We start from the raw sequence: 24494 nt of genomic DNA, 5'->3' as shown, positions 1-24494 counted from the left end.
CAGACCCTCGGAGACAGCTCCCGCAAATGCACAGGCACGTATGTGTCAACAGACAAATATATAGACTCGGCCACCACACACAGACACCCAGGACGAACATATGTGGACATAAGATTCACATGAAGAGCCAAGATGCTCGCTCACATATGCGTGTGTGTGCACAGAGACCTAAAGGCATGCACAGACAGGGGCACACAAAAACCAGAAGTGTATGCAGAGGAGACACAACACACACACCACCCCTCCCACCCCACCCCACCCCACGCACTTTCCGATTCTCCTTTCCGGAGAGGTCCTCTCTCAGATCGAGTTTCCTGCTCATCCTACTTCTACCTGGCCAACAGGGGATATGGTGTCGGGGACACCGGAGCCTGGTTACACGTCCCCAGCCCCACCCTGTTCTATGGTCCTGCGCCCGGTTTCCAGGTCACGAGAGCTGGGCCACCTCACGATGAGGCCTGAGCCCACCCAGAGCAGGGGGCTGTGTGAGGACGGGTGGCCCAGGACATGGGGTGCCAGGAAGAGGGTCCAGGAGGGGCCGAGACTGCAGTCCTGGAGCCCCTGCCTGGTGCGGGTGTGGACCTCCCCATCTCAGAGGCAGACATGAGGAGGTGGCGTGGGGCCGGTTGGCCACAGTGGCAGCATCTGGTAGGGCATCGGTGACCTCCAAGTTGCCCTGGCCTCTGCTGGGACCACGGTGCATGGAGTTACTAGGGCAGATCCTCATGGAGGAGGGGAGGGCTCCAGGGGAGGGTGGGGCTGTCCCTGGAGGTGGGGTGTGCAGGTGAGGACAGTGGAGGGGGATGAGCCCCAGGCACGGCAGGGACAGGGGACAGTGAGCCTAGAAGTGGGTGCTCCCACAAAGAAGGCAGGTGGCTCCAATTCCAGGAAGCCTTGAAGACCATGTTAGGGATCCTCTCCGTACCCCGCTTCCGATGAGGAAGCTCAACAAGGGGACATACAGTGACCGTCCTGTTCACAGCTGAGACTCCATAGCCCAGGACAGCGCCTGGCACCTTTGGAATTAGTGAACGTTCCACAGAGGAAGGACAGCCCTGCCTGCCAGAGGAGGTGTCCGGTGTGGGCTTCTGACCATCACCCGCCCTGACCAAGGTGTCAGTCAGCCGGGCTCCCTGCACCTCTGCAGCTGGCAGTGGAACCCTGCTGAGTGTCCCCTTGCCCAGCTGCCTCTGCTGTGGCCCCGCAGGACCCCTACTGTGCCCAGGTGTGCCTCTTCTCTGCACCGTGCCCTCCTGGTCTCCCTCACATGGCACCTGCCCACCTCTGACCAACTCCAGCCAGCTCCCTGTGGTGGCCTGAGGGACTTCACATTCCAACCTGGGTCCCTACAGGCCCCAAGGCGGTGCTGAGGCGTCCTCTGCCTCCCCAAGCTCTTCAGGCTACTGAGCCCCAGACAGGGACTGGCTGGCTGCGTGGGTTTGGCCCTGTCACCCTCCTGCCCTGAGCCCTCAGGGGAGTGTAGGAGAGCTCCTGCTTCTCAGCAGGCCCTAGAGGGGGCGGTGTGATGGCTCAGAGATGAGTGACAAGCAGTCCGGAAAGAAGTGGAGCCGCCAGCCCCTTGGGGACAGCTCTGAGAAAGGAGCCGGGTGAGGGGTGTGCATTGTGGCTTCCTTCTTCAGTGGCCTCGTCCCTTTGGACCTCCGAGGTTTGAGCCTGCAGCCTGGCCCCCCACCGGGGAGCTCTCCTCTCCAGGACAAGGCGGGTGGCAGCGTCTGGTGTCCCAGGCCTGGGCTCTGGAGTCAGCCAGGGTTCAAACCCCAGTGCTCCACAACCTGCGGGTAGGTTCTACAGCCAGCAATGCAACCTCTAGTTGGTCACTTAACCATTCTGAGCTTCTGGGCTCAGAGCAGCCCCTGCCTTGAGGGTGACACGAGATGCTACACTCAGAGTACTGAGCAGGACAGTTATTTTATTGCAGGAGCAGAGGGAACAGGCCTAAATGGGATGGGAGCTTGACCAAGCCACACTGCTGATGTCATAAGGTCTGTCCTCTGTCTCCTGTGAGGCCCTGGATGGGCCCCTCTGTCTCCGGGAGCAGACCTCCCTGATCACTGGTGGGTGATCAATCTGCACAGCCTGACCGGGCGGCCCTGGCCACCCCGTCCCTAAGGCCACCCTCTGCCAGGCCCTGCTGGCAGCTGCCTGCCTGTCCCTTTACCCAGTAACCAGCTTGGAGTGTTCATCAGAGTCACCCCTTCCGGCTGGTGACTCTCGTAGCTGCTGCTGAGCGCTCCCTCCCCCTCCCACAGATATTTCAGGGAGCTTTCTAGGTATGCAGAGATGATGATTAACCTTTCTGCAGCTCCCACCGCCTGCCAGGTGCTGAGAATATTCTGTGGGCCTTCACCTCGTGCAGTGAGAACACAGGAGGGCCTCCCTCTGGGGGAGGAGGGCTGGGGACACAGGTGGGAGGGGTGCTGACGGCAGGGATGTGGGTGTGGGGTCCAGAAGGATGGTAGGGCAGCAGGGGTGGGGACTGGTGCACCCACCTCTGACGCACGGGGACATGTGTGAGGCTGCAGCTCGTCATGGTACCGTGGCAGCTGATGTTGACAGGTACCATCTGGCCTGGGTCACATGATGGCACAGAACCATCAGCTCATGGGCCTGACAGCTGTCCAGCTGGGAGAACAAGGCTCCCAGGGGCCGGGGGTGGACAGTGGGGGTGTTTAAAGGCATCTGTCTGCGGGAACCGGAGGCGGCTGGGGTGGTGGGAAGCCCTCATGGGGAGGCTGGGGCTGGTGGGGCTGGGGCACAGACAGATGGAGTGGGTGAAACTCTGAATTGCTTCTCCCATTTCCTCTCTGACCATCTGGAGAGCCCTCCATTCCTGAGGAATCGTTCCCTGGAACAACAAGGACAGGAGGAATCCGACCCAGGAAGCCCCGACCTGGGGCCTGGCAGGGGCTGCTGCAGGCAGGCTCTGACAAGAGAGTTCTCTGAGTCATAAACTCTCCCCTAGGAGGACGTTTGTGACAACCAGGTCATCCTGGGCCAGAGAGATAAAGCCACTTGGCCAAAGCCACTCGACTGAGTGAGCACACGTTGTCATTCTCTGTTCTGAACATGAGGATCCGCCCCTCACCTCGGTTGCCTGGGAGTCTGGGGTGGGCAGCAGTGGGGCCCGGAAGCTTCCCGTCTGTAGCCCATGGTAAGAAGGGGACTTTGTTTCCTTTTGCTAAAGAAGGAGTATGAGAGCTGGTGTGTGTCTGTGTATGTGTGTGTTTGTGTGAGTGTGCCTTCAGAGGTCCCCAGGTAAACAGGTAAGACAGGCACCTGTCTGGCCTACCTGACCTCAGATGGGGTGGAGCTGTGTTAGGGGCAAACTCTAGGACACCTTGGGCCCAGTGACGGGGGGGGGGGGGGGGGGGGGGGGGGGGGTGATGACAGCCTTTTTTGTGAAGCCACGTTCTCCTCATGGGCCTGGCACCTGGGACAGAAGACTGGTGCTGCTGAACGCAAACTTGTTCCTGAGGATGGGGGAGGAAGGGAGGGCGGGGGTGGGGTGGGGGAGGGGCTGAACATGTGGCTGCCTGAGTGACAGTTGCTTAGGTATCAGAGTTCCCTGCAAGTCACGGAAAACAGCTTTGGCTAATTTAAGCAGAGGAGAAATTTATTAAAAGGACTTTGGGCACTTATATCGTCTTCAGGTGGACCCAAGGACAAAGCTTAGAGGGTACCCAAGCCAGTAACATGGCCAAAGTCACCCCATGGACCTGGGCTGGTGAAGATGCCAGGCTTCCCCGTCACTTGTCCTCGGAAGGGATCCCAGATGGTCCTTCTTCTTCTCGGCAGTGCTGATTTCCAATTCAGAATTGAGGGTGGGTATGTTGGGGAGTGACTCCCAGGTCACATGCCTGCACCCACCCTGCAAGGGATGCTGGGAAAGTGAGTTTCCAGTGTTTTCAGCTTCTGCGCTGGAAGGCGGGACTCTCCAGTAGAAGAAGGGGCTTCAGATGCTGGGAGGCCCAAAGCATTCAAAAGTCCTTCCCACATAGGGGCCATCACTAAGATGGCCCTGGAGTGTGACTGTGAGTCCAGTGCTGTACACACCTGGCAGGGATTACTGATCTGAAGGACCCTTCATGAGACATGGGAAAGACACCTGTCCTTAAGAGGCCTGACCCAGCTACGAGTTCCTGATACCTGGGACCGTCACTGACAGCACAGATTCATCAATCTAGACACTTCTAGCCCAACACAGTCTCCTTTGAATGAAAGTTCTGCCGTTAAGGACTCAAATCCAGTCCGTTCAGGAGTTCTGCCCCTTCTTTCTGGGAAGCTGCACAACTTCCATGGAGCTTGCATCCCTCCCTGTGTGATCTTTGTGGCCTTTGGTCATCCACGCCTGTCCTCCTTGTACCTGCCCAGAAGCCACTATGACCTTTGGCCTCTGTTTGCCAGGGTTATGCAATCAACTCTGCAGCTGCCTAACCAGAACTGTGCACCCCTTCGGTCCACCAGTCTGCTCCTGGCCATACCTGCATCCACTTTGGAGGAGTAGAAATTTCTGGGTTCTCGCCAGGTGCTGTGGTGCATCCTGTCATCCCAGCGACTCAGGTGGCAGAGGCAAGAGGATTCCAAGTTCAAATCCAGCCTCAGCAACTTAGCAAGCCCCTAAACAACTTCGAGAGACCCTGTCTCAAAAGAAAAAAGAAAAAGGACTGAGATGGGGCTCAGTGGTTGAGCACTCCTGGGTTTAATCCCCAGTACAAAAAAAAAAAAAGAAATTCTGGGTTCTCCTCCTTGTGACACTGGTGTGGAAGGAGTCGGGGGTGTCGGGGGGCAGGTGGCTAGCTCACCTTCCATCTACTGAGGCCTCTCCGTCCCCAGGCCACACACCTGCTAAGGGAGGTGCACGTTGACCCCAGCATCCTTCAAGTGTACCCAGGGGCTTCTCTCATGCCACCTAGACCCCCTTTGGCCCACATCTGTGTGAGGGTTGTGACACTGTCCCTTCTCTCCCACCTGCAGGTCAAGCCTCTCTCTGATTTGGGTGGGATCTTTGCTTCTGTGGTGACGCAGGCTTCCCTTCACCAGGGCTTAGGGCATCAGCTGTCTGCTCTTCAAGTTCAAAGCAAGGCTTCTGGACTGACAAAAAAGATTTCTCTTTCAAAACCCGGCTCTTGTAGGGCTATAGTCTCAGCTCTGGGTTTCAAAGCCTCTTTTGCAACTCAGAGCCAAGGGTTTGACTCTTTGTTCTGGTTTTCCCATGGAGAGCAGGAATCAGAGGGAGCCAACTTAGCATCTGAATGGAGAAGAATGGATATAAGGAAATTGTCTAGAAGAACAATGGTTAATACCCGCAAATGATCTCAAATGATCAAAACCTTATCTCCCTGTTGTTTCATGCTAATCCCTCAGGGGCAGGGGCGATGTGCCCATGGAAGACCTGGCACTAGGGTGAAGGGAGCAGGGCACTTGCCCCTCAGGGATGATATTTAAAGTGCAAACAACAACAACTTCATAATCAAGTAATAGTTTGATGTAATCTGTGTGTGTGTGTGTGTGTGTGTGTCTTGGATTTGATTCTGGGGCTCCTCTACCACTGAGCTACAACCCCACCACCTGATTCAATCATTTTTTAAAAATAAAAATGAATGCCAAGACTTCAGGATGAACAAAACTTCAACATTTTAAACAAAAACAGGATTAGTATTACTGCTGTTTCTTCTTAACCCCACGCTCGTTGAGTAAGGGCTTCATACCGTATGGATCTGGTCTTTATTTCAAACTTCAATATTTTGTTTATCATGATTTTTTAAATATTAATTTCAAATTTTTAAAAATATTGTGTGAAACCAGGCCTGGTGACACACGCCTTTAACCTCCAGCCACTCTGGGGGGCTAGGCAGGAGGGTTACAAGTTCCGGGCCAGCCTGAGCAACTTAGTGAGACCCTGTCTCAAAAAAAGAAAAAGCTGGGGATGTAACTCAGAACATCCCTGAGGATGTGGCTGGGGATGTAACTCAGAACATCCCTGGTGTGTAGCTGGTAGACCACCCTGGGTTCAATTCTTAGTACTGAAAAAAAAAAAAAACACCAAAAAACAAAACACAGAAAAAGACCATCAATAACCACCCCACCAAAAACAAACAAACAACAACAATAAAACACTAGCAGAGAAGGTGAGCTACTCAGTGGCTAGTTGGCCCCAGAGGAACATGTAGGAGAAAAGTCTCTATCCTTTAAAAAAAAAAAAACAACTTTATTTTTTAAATTTATTTTTATGTGGTGCTGAGAATGGAACCCAGTGCCTCACACTGGGTGCAAGGCAAGCGCTTTCACTGAGCCACAACCTCAGCCCCTTTCTATCCTTCTTTAATTCACATCTATAGGGGAAACAGCCTTCAATCAAAGAGTCCACAGTTAATTATTTAATTATAACTGAAAAATAAATAGGCACTCAAATTTCTATACCGTGGGGATTTGACATACTCTGGAGGATCCTGGAAGGATTCTCAGAGACAGGGAGGTTTTAGCAGAAGACACTAAAGAGGATAGTGTGAGCCAAGCAGAGGGACCAACATATGCAAAGGCCCTGGGTTGGAAAGAAACCGATGAACTGAGAGGAATTATGTTAGATAGTCCAGGTGGATTCTATAACAAACAGCCCCCAAGTCTAAACAACTAAACACATTAAACATTTAGTTTGTATTCTTGTCACAGTTGAAGTGGGTCAGGTAGCTCTTATCGGAGTGATGACTCAGGGGCCCAGGTTCCTTTCCATTGTTAAAATAGCAGAAGGTAAAAGAACATGGAATTTTGCACACTGACGCTTCGGTCTCAGTTCTGCCCACGTCCACTGATTGACTCAGTGCTCCTCCCAAGGGACCACCCCCCAGGTCTGGGAAAAGTAGTTTTGCTCAGTGTTCAGAAAGGGAAGATAGAAAAGAGAAGTCAGTGACCCTCAGCAGCCCCTGCCAGAGGGCGGGGGACTAGTCCAGGGGTCCTTGGCCATCATAGTTGGAACCTGGGTCTGTATTCTCTGAGTAAACAATCCCTTCCATACTTGGCCACTGATTCGGAAGACAGTAACATAAGGGCAGCTGCTGGCAATGACGGCTGCGAGTTCTTCCTAGGAGAAAGGGACGTCACCTGGAATCCAGTTTGTAACCTGGGGCTCACCAGATCCCTCAGGATGATCAGGTTCCTGTCGGTAGCATGGAGGTTTGGCCTTGGGCACCAACGCGGCCTCTCCCCTTCCATACACTCCCTTGGCCTCTGTTACTCCAGCTCTCATGTTCCCAGAGCTAGGTTTCCAGAGGAATGTGATCCCAAGCCACACGTAGGCTCGGGTTTCTGGAAGGGGGTGGCGTAGGAGGAGCAGATTGGTAGTGGCTAAGCCAGCCAGTGAGTTTCACATCCCACTGAAGGTCCCGGGGCTAAGTGGGCCGGAGAGTGCCTGGAATTTGTAAAGAGATGAACCCTGAGCCCAGATCACAGGCATAGGGTGACCTTGGACTTGGGAACCTTTTTGTTCTGTCCTCTTGGACCTACTTGGGGGTTCCTAGCCTTGCCCTGCAGATTCCAGGACCCCCCACTCCCCCAGGTAGGCAAACACTGAGCCCTGGGACTTGGGATGGAGCAGGGGAGGGGTACGGCTCTCAGCCACCCTCGACTTCTCCAGCAACATCCAAAACTCCAAGTAGGGCACTCTCGGACATGTTTGTGCTGTTTGCAGGGCAGGGGCACTCTAGGTGGTATCTTTAATTTCTCCCAGCTGAGAAGATCATTGAGACCTAATAGAAAAAGCCCTGGTTTCGCAATAAGATGGTCTGGGTTTGAATCATAGCTTAGCCTCCTACCAGCTGGGTGACGATCGAGTGACTTAACTTCTGAATCTGTTTCCTCATCTGTGGAGTGGGAGTGTGGGGAATACAGTACTTGCCTGGCAGAGCCGTGATGAAGGGTAAATTAGACAACCTGGAGGTGCTCAGTAAATGACAACTATCATTATCGTGTGGGAGGGAACAAGACGAGAGGGGCCCGGGTTGCACAGAGGCCTCCCCAGCATGCGCGCATGCCTTGTTCCTGAAGCTGAGCCCAAAGGCTCTTGTTAGGACACGTGCACTGTGCTCAAAGTCCCCTCACCCTCAATGCTGAAGTCTTCAGGAAGGCCACCGGCCTCCATGCGCCACTCCCCCTCCTCACCCTCTCCTCACTTTCCCTCTCTGACCTCATCTGCTACCTCTTGCTTCAAGGGCCACCCTGAGTCCCTCCTGCCCGCCGCAGTCCCCTGTGCCAGGAACACACCCTCTCAAGACTTCTTCAGTGGCTCTTTACCTCCCCTCTCTCATCTTGGCTCAATGCTGTCCTCCCAAAGGGGCCTCCCCTGGCCACTCAGTTTTGAAGGGCAGCTCTCCCAGCCTCCTTTCTCCTCCTTGCCTTATGTCCCCCACAGCCTGATTAGCCCTGGACTGGTGGGTTTTGTTGATTATCTCCACTGGCGGGAATATAAATCCACAAAGGCTGGGATTTTTGTCTGCAGTGTTCAGTTTTATAATTAATATAATCACTATATCCCCAGTGCCTAGCCTTAGAAGCAGGTGCTCAATGTTTGCTGAACAAACCTGAAAGATTTAAGGTACTCAAGTTTGGACTGATGCAGAGAAGGGGAGGGGGCCGTGGTATAAAGGGACATCATCGCTTTTCTTTTTGCCAAATGAGGGAACTGGACTAGACTTCCAGGAGACCAGGAACCTGGGGAAAGGGCACATTGTTGGGTGAGAACCTGCCTCCATGCATTTTTCTGGGACAAGCTTCTTATAGACATTTAAATCAGTGGCCTGCGGGAAGAGCTAAGCCCCCCTCCCTGCTCTGACATTTTGTGATTGGCTCTAACAGGCTCAAGCCCTAGCTTTCTAAGAGGCCAGGCTAATATTCCCTGATTCTTATTCAAGTCTCAGCAGCCAGTGGTCCTGGCCCCAGAGCAGGAAGGAAGAATCCCAGTGGCCTTGGCAGGGTCAGTGGGGAAGAGGCAGAGGTGCCTGTGGGGACATGGAGGGGGAAATCAAAGGAACCTTCTGTGTTACGTTGCTGTTTTCTTTCTTTTATTTAAAAGGAAAGAGATTGAAAGCGAGTATGACAAAATGTGAACAATTGTCAACGCTGGAGACCAAGCACAGGGGTGTTTATCACAGAGAGCTTTGTACCTTTTCTGTATTTCAAAAAAATTCATTTAAAAACACAGATTTGGGGGTGGGCATGATGGTTCTCGCTCATGATTAGGAGCAGGGAGGCAGTTCCCAGGACCTGGAGGACCTACACACTGGGTATTTTTGCGGTGAGTGGGCAGAGGGCATGGCCTGGGACCGTATCTGGAGCTGTCAGAGACCTGCTCCTCCTCGCACTCTCTTTGCTGGGCTCGGTTCCTGCCTTCCTGGGGAGTAGGGGAAGGCTGAGAGGCCCCGTACTGAGGGTGAAACTAATTCATTAGTGACGCCTCGGCAAGGACCGGGCGCCCGCGGTGCCAGTGTGATTCATCACGATGATTGCCCCGCTGCCAGCCTGCGTGGGCCGGGAACGCCAGCACATTTTACCTTTACCCACTGAGAAGGGCCCGGTGGGGGGGTGAAGGTACAGGATCTACCGAGAGCAAGACAAAGACTTGGGAAAGAAGAGGGCTGGACCCGCATGCTCCCGGCCCAGGGATGCTATGGCAGACTGGTACCAGAAAGCAGGGGCTCATGTGGGCTGCTGCCTGTGCCCAAGAGGGCTGGTTGGTGCTGGAGTGCCAGCCCCGAGCAGGTGGCAAGGGTGGGATGGCTGTGTTTCCTCCCCCACAGCGAATGTTCCCTTGCTGAAGCTGCTTGGGGGGCAGGGGTGGGGAGTACTTGTGTTCATCTCGTCAGTCTGGCTGGGTTTTCCCCAACTTTCTGGTCTCCGAGGTGCCCACCTCGGAGCAGAAGGGAGAGAGTTGGACCCCGGCTTAAGCAGATCTGAGAGGAGCTTGAGGCCGCTCCTACTGGGGCTGAGAATCCTTGTCCATCCCAGGTCTGGGGTCTGGCTCTGCTCGTTCTTGGCCTGGGTCCCCTACTGTGGCTCTGGTCCCAACTTCATCTTGGCAGCCTCTCCTAGGATGAGGGTCTACGGGGTGGAGGGGGCAGGTTCCTGGCTTAGACCAATACCTGCCTCTGCACCTCCTCACGCATTACACCTCTGTTGCTCTGCCTGTTCGTTTGTTGGTTCCTCCACACATCAATGATCAGAGCAAAAGAAGTCAACAGGAACAAAAGTGTGTGCTGAACAACTTCATGTAGGTGAAGTTCAAGTACAGGCAACACTGATCCCTGATAATAGAGGTCATAATCATAGTTGCCTGTGGGAGGTAGAAGAGGTTCCTGGGAACTCTTGGGTGATGAAATGTGACTCGGAATATGTACATTTGTTAACATGCATCCAGTGGTACCCTTAGAATCTACACATTTCCCTGGATGTAAAGTTGCCTCCCTTTTCTGTTTTTTTCCTCTTCTTCCCCCCACCCCCACATTTTTATTTTTGAGATGGGGGTCTAATTATCTTGCCCAGACTGGTCTTGAACTCCTGGAATCAAGCCATTCTCCTGCCTCAGCCTTCTGACTGACTGGGTATCTAGGCACGTGCCACCCCACCCAGCTTCCATTTTCTTAAATGTTAAACATTTTAATTGCAGTGGGCAAGGAAGTGGGGTAGGTTGGAGGGCAGGGTGCTGCCCTGAGATTGTAGTTCAGTCAGTTGACACGGCCCACGGGTTCCAGAGAAGACCCGATGGAGGAGGCATGGAACTTGCTCCCACCTAGCAACCTCTCCTCACTATGTGACCTTGAGAAGGTTGCTCCCTTGGGATTAATAACACCTTCCTTGTAGTTTTGCATTGAGAATCAGAGGTTCTGTTTGGGGGAAACATTCATTTGAGTGACATTATTCCATTTATGGCCGGTAGTATATGGTTAAAAGCCCAGGCTCTTGAGTCACACTACCTCACTTCAAATCCCTGCAGCTCACCAGGTGGGTGACCTTGGGCGGGTCACCCAGCTCACAGTCAACTAGCTCAAGTCAAACCTCTCTGAGCCTAAGTTTCTTTATCTTTGATATTGGGGTAATAGCTGTGGCAAGGATTCAGCGCAAAGCTTTTAGCGCTGGTTCCATGATAGCCTCTCAGTAAACCGGACAGCGCCTGTCGGCCAGGACCTCTGGCAGGAGGTCTCCGGTTGGGAGGCGAGAAGCACGGTAAATGGCGGTTGGTGGGAACATGCGCAAGAAGTTTCAGACTGAGGCTGGACCTCATTGGGGGTTCTCAGAGCCGTTCACCTGTCCCATGCTTTTGATTATCGCAGATACCCACAGTTCTTGGGCATCGAACAAGGCAGGAAATCGGGGTGTGGGTACACCAGGGAGGAAGCTATTGGGCAGTGGACTGTATGGGGCGGGCATCGGAGTCAAGCCGTGAGTCCCTGCAAATCCTCAGATGTGAAAAGGGGCAGAAAGCAACAGCCCTCCGAGTTACTATCCTGAAGTGACCCCCCAAGGAGGCTGGTCGTACATCGCAGGACTTGAGTGGCCGGCAGTGACAGCGCTCCACAGTCCCTCCTGGAGAGCTCTTTGTTCTGAGCCCTGGGAGTCGCGCTGGCGTTTCTTGGTCCAGGGTTTCCTTCTCCAGGACCCGCGGCCCGGGAGAGCACAAAACCTCCGAAAAGCTCGCCGTGGTGTCGGACGTCGGGTCTCGGCGCCTGCCCAGCGCTGGGCTCGCTGGAAGGGATCCTTCGGCTGGTCCCTGCTCCAGGGTGGGCGGGATTGGCTGGCAGGGGGCGGGCTCGGGCGCCGGGACCCCGCTCGGGCGGCGCCTTGGCCCCGCCCCTCCCCGCCCTCCCTCCGCTTCATTGGCAGCCACGCGCGCGTCGGGGGTTGCCAGGGCGACGGGTCGCTAAGCTGCGAGTCAGTGCGAACTCTAGCCAGTCGGCCTCTGGCAGAGGCAGCGGGGGAGGCCGGAGGGCGGGCGGCTGAGCGCAGCGCTCGGCCCCAGGCGGGCGCCTCCTCCCGGCCCGGCACGGCCCCCCTCCCGGCGCAGGGGCCGGCCGGGGCGGGGGGCCCCTAAGCCGGCGCCGTCCCGGCCCCGTCGGGGCGGCCGAGGGGCGGCCGGGGCGGGGCGATGCCGGGCAGTGGTGGTGGCAGCGGCCCCGGCCGGGGCCCGTGACCATGGGCATCGCGGAGTCTACGCCGGATGAGCTGCCGTCGGACGCCGAGGAGCAGCTGCGCAGCGGCGAGCAACAGCTGGAGTTGAGCGGGCGGCGGCTGCGGCGGCTGCCCAGCGCAGTGTGCGCGCTGAGCCGCCTGCAGAAGCTGTACGTGAGCGGCACCGGGCTGCGCGAGCTGCCGGAGGAGATCGAGGAGCTGCGCGAGCTGCGCATTCTGGCGCTCGACTTCAACAAACTCGAGCGCCTGCCCGACGGCCTGTGTCGCCTGCCGCGCCTCACGCGCCTCTACCTGGGCAGCAACCGGCTGCTGGCACTGCCCGCCGACTTCGCGCAGCTGCAGAGCCTTCGCTGTCTCTGGATCGAGGGCAACTTCCTGCGGCGTTTTCCGCGACCGCTGCTGCGCCTGGTGGCGCTGCAATCGCTGCAGATGGGCGACAACCGGCTGCGCGCGCTGCCCGCGGAGCTGCCGCGCATGACGGGCTTGCGTGGCCTCTGGCTCTACGGTAACCGCTTCGAGGAGTTCCCGCCAGCGCTGCTGCGCATGGGCCGCCTGCATATCCTCGACCTCGACCGCAACCGCCTGGGAGGCTTCCCCGACTTACACCCGTTGCGCGCGCTGCGCGTCTTCTCTTACGACCACAACCCGGTCACCGGACCCCCGCGCGTCGCGGACACGGTCTTCCTTGTGGGCGAAGGCGCCGTGGAGCGCATGGCGGAGCGCGATGAGCCTACGCCGCGGCCGCTCCCCAGGCGCCCGGCCCGGGCCTTTGAGGATGAGGAGGAAGAAGACCTGCTCATAGGCGGCGCTGGCTCCCGGGTCCTGGCTCACCCGGGGGGCAACCTCCGTGCTCTGGAAGGCCCTCCAGGACTGGGCACCTGAACCCCTGCGCTGGGTGGTGGGCTTCGGTCACTCTGGAAGGACGGCCTTCGGAAGACTATGGCTTCCTGGGTCTGTAGGACGGGTGGGAACCTACTTGGGGCAGTGAAGAAGCCTCTTTGGGCTGGCTGTTGGGTACAGGCAGGCCTGGGGGCCATCTTCAGACACTCCTGGGAATAAGAAGACTGCCCCCTCGTGGATCTGGGCAGTCTTCAGACCAAGAAGTTTGGGCTCTGTCTCCTCCCTGATAGAGCCATTGACAACAAAACAGGTGCCCGTTTCCTCCTGGAACCAGGGTCACCACTGTCCACGCACGAATCATATCAGTCACTGAATCTGGATGCCCAGGGTACCCACCACCCTCCTGGGGTTTGGATCTCCTAGGCCCACCTTTTCTGGTGCCAGAGCTGCTACCTCTGGGGTGAACTGTGTAGGGTAGAACTGCCCTTGGGGGGAGGTGCTGCCCAGGTCAGGGCCTGGGAGCCCTGGCCTGTGCCCAAGATAGAAGTAGGAGACAGATTGAGGCCTAAGGCCACAGCTGCCCCCACCTCTCACCAGGGCTCCTCATACCTAGCTCCCTCCTCAGGCGCCCTAATATTTGTATGGGGCCAAGAAGGCAGGGCCTCCTCCTCCACCCTTCATTCTGGTCTCTTCTCCCAGCATGTACCTGGACTCTTGCTGGGCAGAGAGAGCTCTCCCTCCCTTTCCCACAGCTTTGAGCCTTCAGCTGTCAAGATTGAAAAGAAGCCACTGTGCCTCCAGGGCCTCCTGCACTGAAGAGAGGGGCTCTGTGCCTGGGAGGCTGCTCCAGGCCTCTCCTGCTGCCTGCACTCTCCATTCCCTTAAATGGGCACAGCCAGTGTGGCTGGCACGGCATGGGGCACGGGATGGGCACTGTGTGCCTCCACTCCGTCACCAGGGACAGCCTCAAGGGGGTGAGGAGAGGGGCCTTGTTCTGCAATTCCCAGGGCCAGCTCTTTCCCATCCAAGCAATAACAGGAGGAGGGGGCCAGGGCCAAGGACACTCAGGGACACTGTCAGGGGCAGTGGCCCCACATGTTAGTGTTTTCTTTAGGAAGAAAAAAAACTGGCTGTATACATAAATTATATTTCTTGGAGAAAGAATGTGCATTTCCCACATGCCTGTTTATTTATAAGCCCTGGGAGCACCAGGTCCCACTGCCCCCATCCACGTGCCCCAGCTGTGTGTCAGGCCGACCCCGGCAAAAAGTCGTGTCCTGCCTGTCTGGGGAACAAATGCTCAGAAATGTCTTGAGCCATCAAGGCTGGTTTCCCGTCATCTTGGGGTGACTTACTTCCTTCTCGGCTCGGCTTGGCTCGCCCCCTCTTTCAGTTTGGCTCTTGGATTTTCTGAAGCTTAATTTTCAGTTTCCTGGTTCTTGGGTGTTTTCCCACCAGCAGGGCTGACCTTTCTGTATTCTCTCAGCCGTGCTCCCCCGCCTCCTGCTGAGACTACACGTCTCCATCGCATCCTCCATTTACCTCTTCCTCTATCTCCTCCATAGTCTTTTTTTTTTTTTTTTGCTCAGTTTCGGCATTTCTCTCTCCCCTCATTGTTCAGGGGGAAAATAAAGAAAGAAAATTAAAATCTCAAACCTAGAGGCCCATCTCCCATGAGAAGATCCTGCAGGCCTCCATCACCATGGCAACAGGGGCTGATGTCATATGGGGCTAAAAGGTCAGCAGGGCTGGCACACTGAGCTGGGCCCTGGTTAAGGAGGAGTCTGGGCCTGGATCTGGAACAGTCAGCTTGCAAGTGAGAGTGACAGCTGTGCCGGGACAGAAAGAGGTGGAGAGGTGGGCAAGACCGGAGGAAGAGGGTCTGGGGCTTGGCTGCAGACCAAGAACATTCTGGGGTCTGGGAGGGTGGGGATCACTCAGGTGGGGTAGGAGCTGCAGCTGACCAGGGACTGTCCTCTTGACCTGTAACTTGTGTCACACAGGGGAAATTCCAGTCCTAGTTTTGCTATGACTAAGTGACCTGACTGAAGTCGTGGCCTGGCTGGGCCTCTGTTTCTCCATCAGTATACAAGGAGCTGGGTTTATTTAGAGATGAGGCTACAGAACAATACCCCAAACATTCTGGTGTCCATCTACCTTCTTTTCATGCAGAATTAGCCAAGTTTCCTTCCTCTGTTTCCCTGTACTTCCTCCCTGCCAAGTCCCCACCCTCTAGGTCAGAGCAAAGACCCTGCGATGTGTCCCAGGGGCTATCACAGGCACACAGAGCCCTCCCTTTTCGCATGGCACCCTTCTCCATGGCTGTTTGCTGGCCAAATGGGGGCTGCCCGGCTGTTTCTCCCCAGAGCCAGGAGAGTTGTCAGGGCCTGGTGTGCTGTTCACTTGTTCCCCACAACAGGAGCCAGTTCCTTCTGGAAAGTGAGTCTGGTTAAAGCAGGTGCTGATGCCTGGCTTGAGAGAACTATTGAGGGTCTCCATTTCCACAGAAAATGAGGGAGACCAGGGAATTGAGGGAGCCATTGCAGGGTGCATCTGGGCATCTCACCTCCCCCGATACGGAGAGAGCACTGTAGAAGGAGTCCAGCACCCCTCACCCCACAACTTCCTTTGACATCCACATTGGTCTCTGGGAAGCAGAGAAAATAGAGAGGTGAAGGGCTAGCTGTGTCTGTGGTTCCCCACATTGTCCTGGGGCAGTCAGAGATGGGTGGGGAGCAGGGCATGGAAGCCCCAAAGAGTTGTGTTTATGCAAGGGATGTAGGGGAGAGGCCAAGGGCACTTGGTGGTCAGAGCAGGAAGGAAGGCTGTGGGAACTGAGATGAGAAAAGAGCAGGGGAGGTGGTGGCCACGGGGCCAGAAGGGTAAGTGACTTGCCCATCAACAGATGTGTGGACTCCCAACCCAGTGCTCACTCCACACCACTAAGGGCTGCTCTGCCCTTGATTGGCATCAGGTCCTTGAGTGGAATGGATGAGAATTCCAGCCCGTCGCTACCCTCCCCACCCCTGCCACTGTGCCCAAGCCTTCAGACAAGCAGGCCTCCTGGCCAGCAGAAGAGTGCGGAGATGAGGGACAGGGAGGATCGTTTCCCTGCTTCCCCCACCCCCAGGGGCTTGGGATAGGAAGACGAACAGGTAGGTACCTGGGAGCCAGGGGTCCTGCCTCTAATACTACCAGCAGGCTTTTTCAACCATTTGTTCCAAAGCTTCCTCAAGACATCCGGGCACTGTTGTTCTGAAGACGGACATTTATTAGCACACCCAGGCGTGCCACATAGAACATGTGTTCAGACAGGGATCTCTGCCCAGGGGGCGCACAATCTAAACAAGACACAACACACACGCACATAGGCACATACATGCACGCACACACATGCGGGGAAAGAGACATGGGGAGTGCAGTGTCTTCACGAGCCAAAGGTCCTTCTGGCTGCCTTTGTGGGGGAGGGGGAGGGGAGTAGGACACGGTCTTCCAGGAAGCACTGTCGACTAGGAGGGTCTTGCAGGAGAAAGAAAACACTAGAGAGCAGCGGTTCCAGGCACAGGGAGGGGTGGGCGGGTCGCTCAGAGCAGGCGGATGAAGACAGATGGAATGAAGTGAAAGCGGTACTTGCACATGTACCAAAGAAGTGGAAGGCCGGACAGACAGTCCAGGAAAGAGGCCCTGAGCCATGGTTGGGCCTGAGCCGACTCCCCACGGGGCTGTCCTCTGAGAGCCCCAATAGAAGCTCCTTCAGCCAAGGGAGTGCCCCTGAGGCTACTTACCTGACCCCAGGGCTCTCTCCAATCTCTGAAACAGAGATCTGAAGCCAAAGAAAAAAACACTTTCTTTTTCTTCTTTCTTTTGTGGTGCTGGAGGTGGAGCCCAGGGCCTCCCGAGCTAGGCAATCTCTCTACACCTGAGCTACATCCCCAGCCCACAACCAGCTTGGAAAAGGAACATTAAAACCAGGTTGTAGGAAATGGAGGGGGCAGAAAGGGAGAAGGTGGGCAGCTTTGGTGGAGGAACTTTAGTGCAGCTCAGGAAGGCCGCTGCCAGCCCCAGGAGCTGGGGAGCGGGAAGTGTGTGGCCCCCTTTAATCCAGCGTGGGGCAGGGGCCAGCAGGTGGACACGTGACCAGAAATGGGCCAGTATTCCTTTTGTCCTATGTCTGAAACAGATGTAATGCCTCCCTTCTGAAGTCCCCTGAGAACTAGCAGGCCTGCTGCCCCTGGGCAGTGTAGGGAGGCTGGGATTATTGCTTCTGAACTCCAAGAGCAGAGGGAGGAAATCGTTGCGCAGGCCACGCAGGCTGGCGTGAGATAGGACCGCCCTTCCCAGGCTCCTCGGATGGGACTTGCCGTGGGCTCTCTTGAGTCGGAGAGATTTTTCTAACCCTAAATAATTAAACTAGAGAAAATGGTGGAGAGAGGCCACAGGTCTAGCCAACAGACCCAGAGCTCTCCCGTCCTTTACCCTGCAGGAATCAGGAAGGGGACACTGGACCGGAAACCACAGCAGCTTCTTAGGTGGTGGTGGAAGGTGAAGGGTCCCGCTTTGGTTTTCTGACCTACTTTGGAGGATAGCAAGCCTCCCTTGGGAACTGAGGGAGGGGATGTCCAGTGGGGTGGGTAATCAAGGGGCACCCCTGAGGCCTATAGGAGACTCCTCTCCCAATAAGCCTCCCACCTGATATGGGAGATGGAGCTGCCTTTGCTTCTGAGGCAGCTGGTGGGGTCATAGTCTGGATCTGAAGATGGGCGGGCAGCTCAGGAAGGGCCAGGTCACCAGTGAAGTCCCAGAGGTGACAAGCTGAGGAGGAGAGACTCAGCCCCAGGCTCCCCATCCCCTCACCCAGCTGCTTCTCCCTGGGGAGGGAACAGGCTGGGACCCACAGAGGAAAGAGCCAAGGCCCTGCTTTTTCACGATCCTTTATTAATCAGAACAGGCCTTGCCACAAAAAGCAGGGCCGGTTCCCACAAAAATATGATTTTGCAAAGAGGAAATCTTGCTGGCTTAGAGGGTGCGTGTGGTGGAAAAATTTTGTATGTTTTTTTTTTTTTTTTTCTTCTCCAGTTTTTTTTCTTCATTTCTCTTTGCTGCAAAATTTTTTTTTTTTTTGTGGAAGTGGGTTTTTGTTTTATTTTTTATAAAACACTTGCGCTCAAGGACTCAAACACAATACAAACGGCGGCTACCAATCTCCACCCCTGGGGCCCCAGCTGGGCTGGGCATCCCCCCTTGGCTTTTTTGTGGCTGTATTCCTTTGTCCCTTGCCTGGCCTCTGGTGCCTGAAGGCAGGTGTTGGGGTCCTGGGGCAGGTAGAATTTGTACAGCAGTTACAGTGGGAGAGATGGTCACAAGAAAGGAACAAGGTAACAACTAAGTCTAGGGTGCCCACAAAGGTGGTATAGATGACACTGAGGGGGGCTGGAACACAGTGAAGAGACAGTCGGCCCTGGAGGCCTCGCGGTCCCTGGAGGCTCTGTGGGGGAAGGGCAGGTGGGCCTTGCTCTCAGCCTGCGGTAATAATACTTTGCTCCCGGGTAGCACCTTCAGAGTCCTCCTGCTTTGACCCCCAGATCAGGTGACGGCCTCACAACCTCCCCATGAGGTAGGTGAAGTATTATTACCATCATTTTACAGATAGGGAAACTGAGGCCCAGGGAGTGTGGGTGACTTGCCCAGGATCCTGGGACGGCGGCAGGGCTCTGGTGCCCTCCCCCGCCCTCAAGTTCCCCCATTCCTTGCTCTCTGATCGCCCTAGGCTGTCCTGTCTCCACCCCAGATCACCTGCTGCCTCTCGTGCCAGCCCACCTGGCCCTCAAACCACCACTTGCAGACCCTCGCCGGCTTCCGGGAGCGAGCCCCAGCGGCCCGGGGGTGGCGGTGGCGGTGGGGTGTTGGGGAACCCAGGCGGGGCCATCTGCGTGCCCGCATGGGGTCCAACTGAGAGCGGACTCCGCAGGGGAAGCTCTCTGCATGTGATTGGCTATGAGTTCCGTGGGCGGGGCTCCGGCAGGGGATGCTGTTACTTCACCGCCTCGGTGTGAACTGGGTACCGAGGGCTCAGGCCGGCCAGGGGCCCTGGGTGGGGCTCGTTGCCTCGCCACTCGGAGTGGTGCATTGGAAACCCGGCGGATCCGAGGGAGGGGTGGAGATTTGCTAGGTCCCTCGGCCTCTCAAAACTTCTGTCTTCCTACTTCCACACAGCCTCCAGGGACCCTGCTGGGGACTGCTCCCCCAAACCGACCTGTTGGGGCAGACCCCATTTAAAGCAAAGCTAGACTAGAGGAACATTTGGATTTACAAGGAATGTGGGCGACTATTTGCTTTACATTATTAGCATTCTTCACTCTATAAAACGGTTCACCTACTAAGTATGATAGTCCTCCGGATCCCAGGGGCAGGGACGGGGTGGGGGCGGAACATTTTGATATGGGCAAAAGGTGGCCTGACTATGGCATAGAAGGAACGCTCAAGGGGAAGCCCGCGGAAGGAAAGTGGCTCCCGAACGTCTATGCTTTCACTGTGCTCTAGATGTGGGGACCCTGTGCGAAGTCTCCCTGGGGTGCCAGGCCCATCCTGGGTAGAACTGTCGTGCAAGACCGTGACCACAGACGTGGTGTTCTGGCGCCACCTGGCGGTGCGTCCTGCGAATGTCCGGCCCAGGCACGTGGAACCCCAGGATTTGAAACTGTCACCAGCTGGGTCTTGTATCAATACACGGCCAGCGAAAGGATGAGAGGGCTTAAGCAGGGATCATTGTGAAATCTGCTGTCTCCAAGGAGAAGCCGGGTCTAGTCTCAGCAATAGCTGGGGAGGAGAAATCACAGCTTCTTTGTGTGGGGAAGCCTCAGAATTCCTGGAATGGTCCCTGCTTGTTTGCCTGCGGGGGTGGGAGGGCCAGAAGGAGCTCTTCTGGAGGCCCAGGGAGGGGTGGGGAAGGTGAGAAGACAGGAAGATCAGAAACGACCCAGAGGACGGGGAAGGAAAGGGAAGGTGTCCACGCACCAGGGGGGTTGAGGGGTCGGGGAGTGAGGAGGGGGCCCGGGCTGCACAGGCAGGGAGGGAGGAGGAAGGGCGGGGAAGCTGAGAGCATGGAGCGAGGTTCCAATTTGGCTGGAATCCGAGACCTGGAAGGAGGGGGGGAGTCTGGGTAAAGGTGTTGGGGAAGAGCTAGTGGGGGATTGGGACCCCTGAGCAAGAGGGGAGCAGGTGCATCCTGGCGAAACGCTGTGCACACAAGAGGTGCCTAAAAGTTGTGAACGGATGTCCAAGAGATGAAGTCACTGGAGCATTCTGAGCAGAGGAGGTCCCTGAGGGGACAGGGTGAGGAGAGGGGGATGGCAAATAGACAGCTGCCTGTCTGCCCCTCTCCCCTCCTCCACTGGCCCTGACCCCCAGCCTAGACCTCTCCAGACCTCCAGCCCCACCCTGCCTTCACGAAAGCTTGCTCTCCCACAGTCTTAGCACTGCTGGCCCCAGGGGGAAAGGGAGCAAGCGCCCCCACCTTTCTCTCTCTCTCACACACACAGACACACACACACAGTGGACACAACACAAGTACACAGGGCCCGGGCTCCAGGACCCAGGAGCGGGCTATATACTACCCTTGGCATTCAGGGCCCAGGCGGCACCTGAAACTGCCCTGGGGGTGGGCCTGCTTGGCTGAGCCAGGGCCAAACGCCCCAGCTCTAGTCTCTGGGGCCCGCAACCACGGCTGTAGGAGGGGCGGCTTCTCTCCACTCCAGGCACTGCCTTAAAGAAAACGGGGGACCATGCCCACCTGGCGGGCCTCTGGAGGGATCTGCCCGTCTGCCCGGCTGGCTTTCGAGCTCTCCCCCACTTCTTTAGTATCAGCAAGTCAGGAAGGAAAGGGGCAAAGCAGGAAAATGGCTCCCAGAGCCCCGCCCTGAGCTGGACCGGTGCAGGGTGGGGCTGGTGCTTCCTAGAGTGGGGCCCAATTGAGTCCCGGGACCCCTCCCTGGCTGAGCCCTCAGGGTCCTCCCCTCACCCGTGGCGGCACAGGGGCAGGCCAGGCATTGTGCATAAAGTGGTGAGGGCATGATGGGGACCTGGGCCTTTGTCCCCTGGGCCTCCCGTGGCCCCACTCAGGCCTTGAGCTGGTGCCATTGGGCCACAGGCTGCCGGGGACGGGCAATCATGTCCTTCCAGTGCTTCACCTCCCCTGGCCCACTCTTCCAGGACAGGTAGATCTGGGGAGAAAGGGAGGAAGATGCATTAGGCCCGTCTCAGGCTCTAACTCCTGCCCCCACCAGCGGGGACACCCCAGGCCGTAGTGCCAACCAACCCCACAGAAGATGTCCTTGGTTGGGCCCCACCTCAGGAGCCCGGGCCTGCCTGGCCCTTTGAAATCAGCCTGTGGCCTATTTTGCAGTGGAGGGGGCGAAGGCGGCAGTGGAGGCCGTCTGTGTCCACGGCCTTCCCTGCCCTCCTGTGGGACACTGCCTAGCTCACCATGACTGCAGGCGCTCCCACCTCCTGGGGACCTACATGCCAGGCACTGAACTGGGGCTCTGTATCTGTGGATCACGGCGTCCTTATAGCTGGGAGCCAGGCACAATTACATTCCCAGCTTCACAGTCACAGGGGTTTAAATGCAGGACTTGGGGCCTAGACTCCCAGCCCCATCCTGTCCAGCCGTTGTGTTAGGGCCTTCACATCTTGTGGGGCTGTGTGTGGGGATCTTCAGAACCCCCAGGGCAGACCCAGCTGACCACAGCCTGGAGAGTGCACTGTTCAGAGTGCGGGGGGAAAAGGAATGGGTGCTATAGGACACCTGATCAGCACCCCTCAAGGGTGTCAAGATCCCAGACAAGAAAGGAAGACTGAGAAACTGTCAGAGGAGACCAGGGACATGACGACTCAGTGCCATGTGACACCCTGAACTAGATCCTAGAACAGAGAGAGGATATTGATGGAAAAACTGGTAAAATACAAAACCTGAATTTTAGTTCCTCGTAAGATCCTCAGGCTGTGAGGAGTGTACTATCTTCATGTGACAGACTGACAATGGGGAGTAGGGGCGAGGGGGACACGGGAACTATCAGTACCACCTCTGCTACTTTTCTAAAACTCTAAAACTATTCAAATAAAAAGTATTTTAAGTGTTGGGGGTGGGAAGAGCAGGGCATGGTGAGGCATGCCTGTAATGCCGGCGACTTGGGAGGCTGAGGCAGGAGGATCAAAAGTTTGAGGCCAACCTGGGCAACTCTGCAAGATCCTATTACACAATAAAATAAAAGAGGACTGGGGATGTAGCTCAGTGGTAGAGCACTGGGTTCAAGTTCTGAGCGGGGGGTGGGTGGGGAGGGAGAGAGAGAATGAAAGAGCGAGAGAAAGGGAAAGAGAAGAGGGAAGGGAGAAAGGGTTAAAAAAAAAGATGGGGGCGAACCCCAGCTCTGCCACGTACGGGTGGCGAGGCCTCCCTGAGTGTCGATGGCGGCTGCTTGTACACAGTTTGAGATGGTGAGTGTCACGGCTCCGTGGGCACGTGGTGCATAGTAAACCCTCTCAGTTGTGGGTTCTGTCTCTGTAGCCCGCTGGCTGTTCACTCCCGAGGGTCACAGAGTTTGGGGGCCACTCGGGCAAAGGTCCTCATTTGCAACCTCCGTCCAGCATGGTGCCCACAGCCTTGAGCTATGCTGTACCGATAAGAGGGCAGGTTCCTGGCTTCCGAGGGCTGAGCAGGGGCTGGAACTCAGAGGGTTGCCTAAACTCCCCAGGCCAGAGCAAGAACAGATCCGGGGCTGGGGACACAGCTCAGCTGGTAGAGGACTTGCCTGGCATGCACCAGGCCCTGGGTTCAGTCCCCAGCACCACCACACACACACAAAAGAACAGCTCTGCCTCTGCCTGGGTTCAGTAACAGAAAGTAGGTCTTTTGCAAAAGGACCTGCCATTGGAATCTAAGGAACACCCAGTTCCCAAAGGTGAAGCTTCAGGAGAACCGAGAAACAGATATGGTTTACACGTCCCTTGGCCTGGGCTGGGCCTGGGAGGCTCAGCAGGCCCTGCCCAGATGTTGGAATATGGGTGGCACTGTCCTGTGACAAGGTGGCTGGTCACGCTCCCTGGGCCAGACTTATGGCAGGCAGGGCCAGCTCGCCTCTGTGAGGCCAGACTGCCTCCCTCGCCTCCAAGAGCACAGCTGCGTTCTCCATCCCTAGCTGAGGGTTGCCTCCAGCTCAGCCCCCTTCCCTGCCCCTTCTGAGCTGACTTCTGAGCCCACCCTGTCCACACTGAGCCACATACAAACACAACGACAGGCATTTCAAAGTAGAAAAGTGGACGGGTTTATGCCACAGAATCTCCTCCAAGAAAACCTCAAGGCCAGGAATGGATTTGTGGATTAGCAGGCGGGAGGAGAAGGTCATCTTCAATTGGGAGGACCTCTACATATCTTGGGCAATTCTTCTTTCACCCTGGAAAGTCCTGTAGCCCCATCTTATAGATAAGAACCCTGAAGCTCAGAGAGGGCAAGTGGTTTGCCCAAGGTCACCCAGCTGTTAGTGGGCAGATCAGGTGGGACCTGAGGTTAGGTCTTTGGAGTCTGATGGTAGCTCTCGAAATTGCCCCACACAGCCTGTCCTCTGAAGATGGCCCCTCAGAGCAGTCGGGGGCCTGTCTGAGGAGCCTCATTTCCCTGCCACTTCCTTCTTTCCCTCCCTCCCAGGGGTCTGTCCTGAGCTGAGCGAGCCCCAGGAAGATGCCTGGGGGGAGACCTCAGGAAGGTCCCGTCTGATGCCCTCAGTTTTCCCTGAGGTGGGAAGGACTGACCCACTCTGGTGTCCAGCCTGCTGGGGGCCGGCTGGGTGCGCCCCACTGCCGGGCCTACCTTGCCTATGACGTCGTTGCGGCTGAGCTTGTCCTTGTCCATGACGGTGATGACGATGGTCGTCTCCCTCAGCTTCTCCGTGGGGATGTCGAAGGCGAAGGACTCGTTGAAGATGGGGTTCAGGTTCCTCTTCATGGTCACTGTCTTCTTTTTCTCCACCCGCTTGTCTTTGTACATCAGCCACACCTTCACGTAGGGGTCTGGGGAAGGGAGGGGAGGGTTAGAGGGACAGCGTGGGGGGACTCCTAGGACCCTCTCCTCCTGCCATGTGTGGAAGCCAAGGCGGGGGGCGGCTGTGTGCTTCCCCCCAAAGGGCAAGGCCAGGCCCAAGACAGGGTCCGGGGGAATCAGCAGATCGGTTGGGAGAGTCAGAGGGGAGCTTGGCTGTCAGCCACCCAGAGCCACCTGCTAACATCCACGAGGAAACCAAGCCCCAGAGGGGCCAGGTGCAGCCCGAGCTCAGAGACAAGAGAATCAGGATTTGAACCCAGGCCTCCCCAGTAGAACAACAGTCCCGTTCTTCCCGATTCCATAAAGGACAGGGTCCGAGATGTTGCTGTCCCTTAGGATCATCCAAAGGGGGCCCCCGATGTCTCTA

At 56.4% G+C, this 24494-nt stretch overlaps 2 protein-coding genes and 1 long non-coding RNA gene across 4 annotated transcripts in view; 2 read left to right on the top strand and 1 right to left on the bottom strand.

The window, feature by feature from the left end:
• The first annotated feature begins 3088 nt into the window (after positions 1-3088).
• LOC139707054 (uncharacterized) lies at positions 3089-5630 on the top strand. The gene is made up of 2 exons (XR_011708661.1): positions 3089-3172; positions 3672-5630. It is a non-coding gene; the product is annotated as an uncharacterized lncRNA (long non-coding RNA).
• Positions 5631-12198: 6568 nt separating this feature from the next.
• Positions 12199-14162, top strand: Lrrc10b (leucine rich repeat containing 10B). Its single transcript, XM_027944661.2, has one exon. The coding sequence runs from the start codon at positions 12199-12201 to the stop codon at positions 13075-13077; it is 879 nt and encodes a 292-aa protein (XP_027800462.1). The 3' UTR covers positions 13078-14162.
• A 3791-nt stretch (positions 14163-17953) lies between these two features.
• The window catches only part of Syt7 (synaptotagmin 7), a 59101-nt gene continuing 52560 nt past the window's right edge, over positions 17954-24494 (bottom strand). For both annotated transcript variants that reach the window (XM_071616117.1, XM_027944665.2), the window contains 2 exons: positions 23897-24096; positions 17954-21254 (listed from right to left, as the gene is read on the bottom strand). In XM_071616117.1, the coding sequence (XP_071472218.1) occupies positions 21150-21254; positions 23897-24096 (305 nt within the window). In that variant the 3' untranslated portion in view covers positions 17954-21149. The remainder of the gene's footprint in view (positions 21255-23896; positions 24097-24494) is intronic.

The sequence above is a fragment of the Marmota flaviventris genome, chromosome 9 (assembly GCF_047511675.1).
Source record: "Marmota flaviventris isolate mMarFla1 chromosome 9, mMarFla1.hap1, whole genome shotgun sequence".
NCBI classification, from domain to species: Eukaryota; Metazoa; Chordata; class Mammalia; order Rodentia; family Sciuridae; genus Marmota; species Marmota flaviventris.
The sequence above is the reverse complement of the archived record's forward strand: the minus strand, read 5'-3'. Positions and strand labels throughout refer to the sequence as shown.

Bases quoted from the DNA above. Each gene is read 5' to 3' on its own strand.
- Lrrc10b (XM_027944661.2), top strand. From the start codon at position 12,199: ATGGGCATCGCGGAGTCTACGCCGGATGAGCTGCCGTCGGACGCCGAG.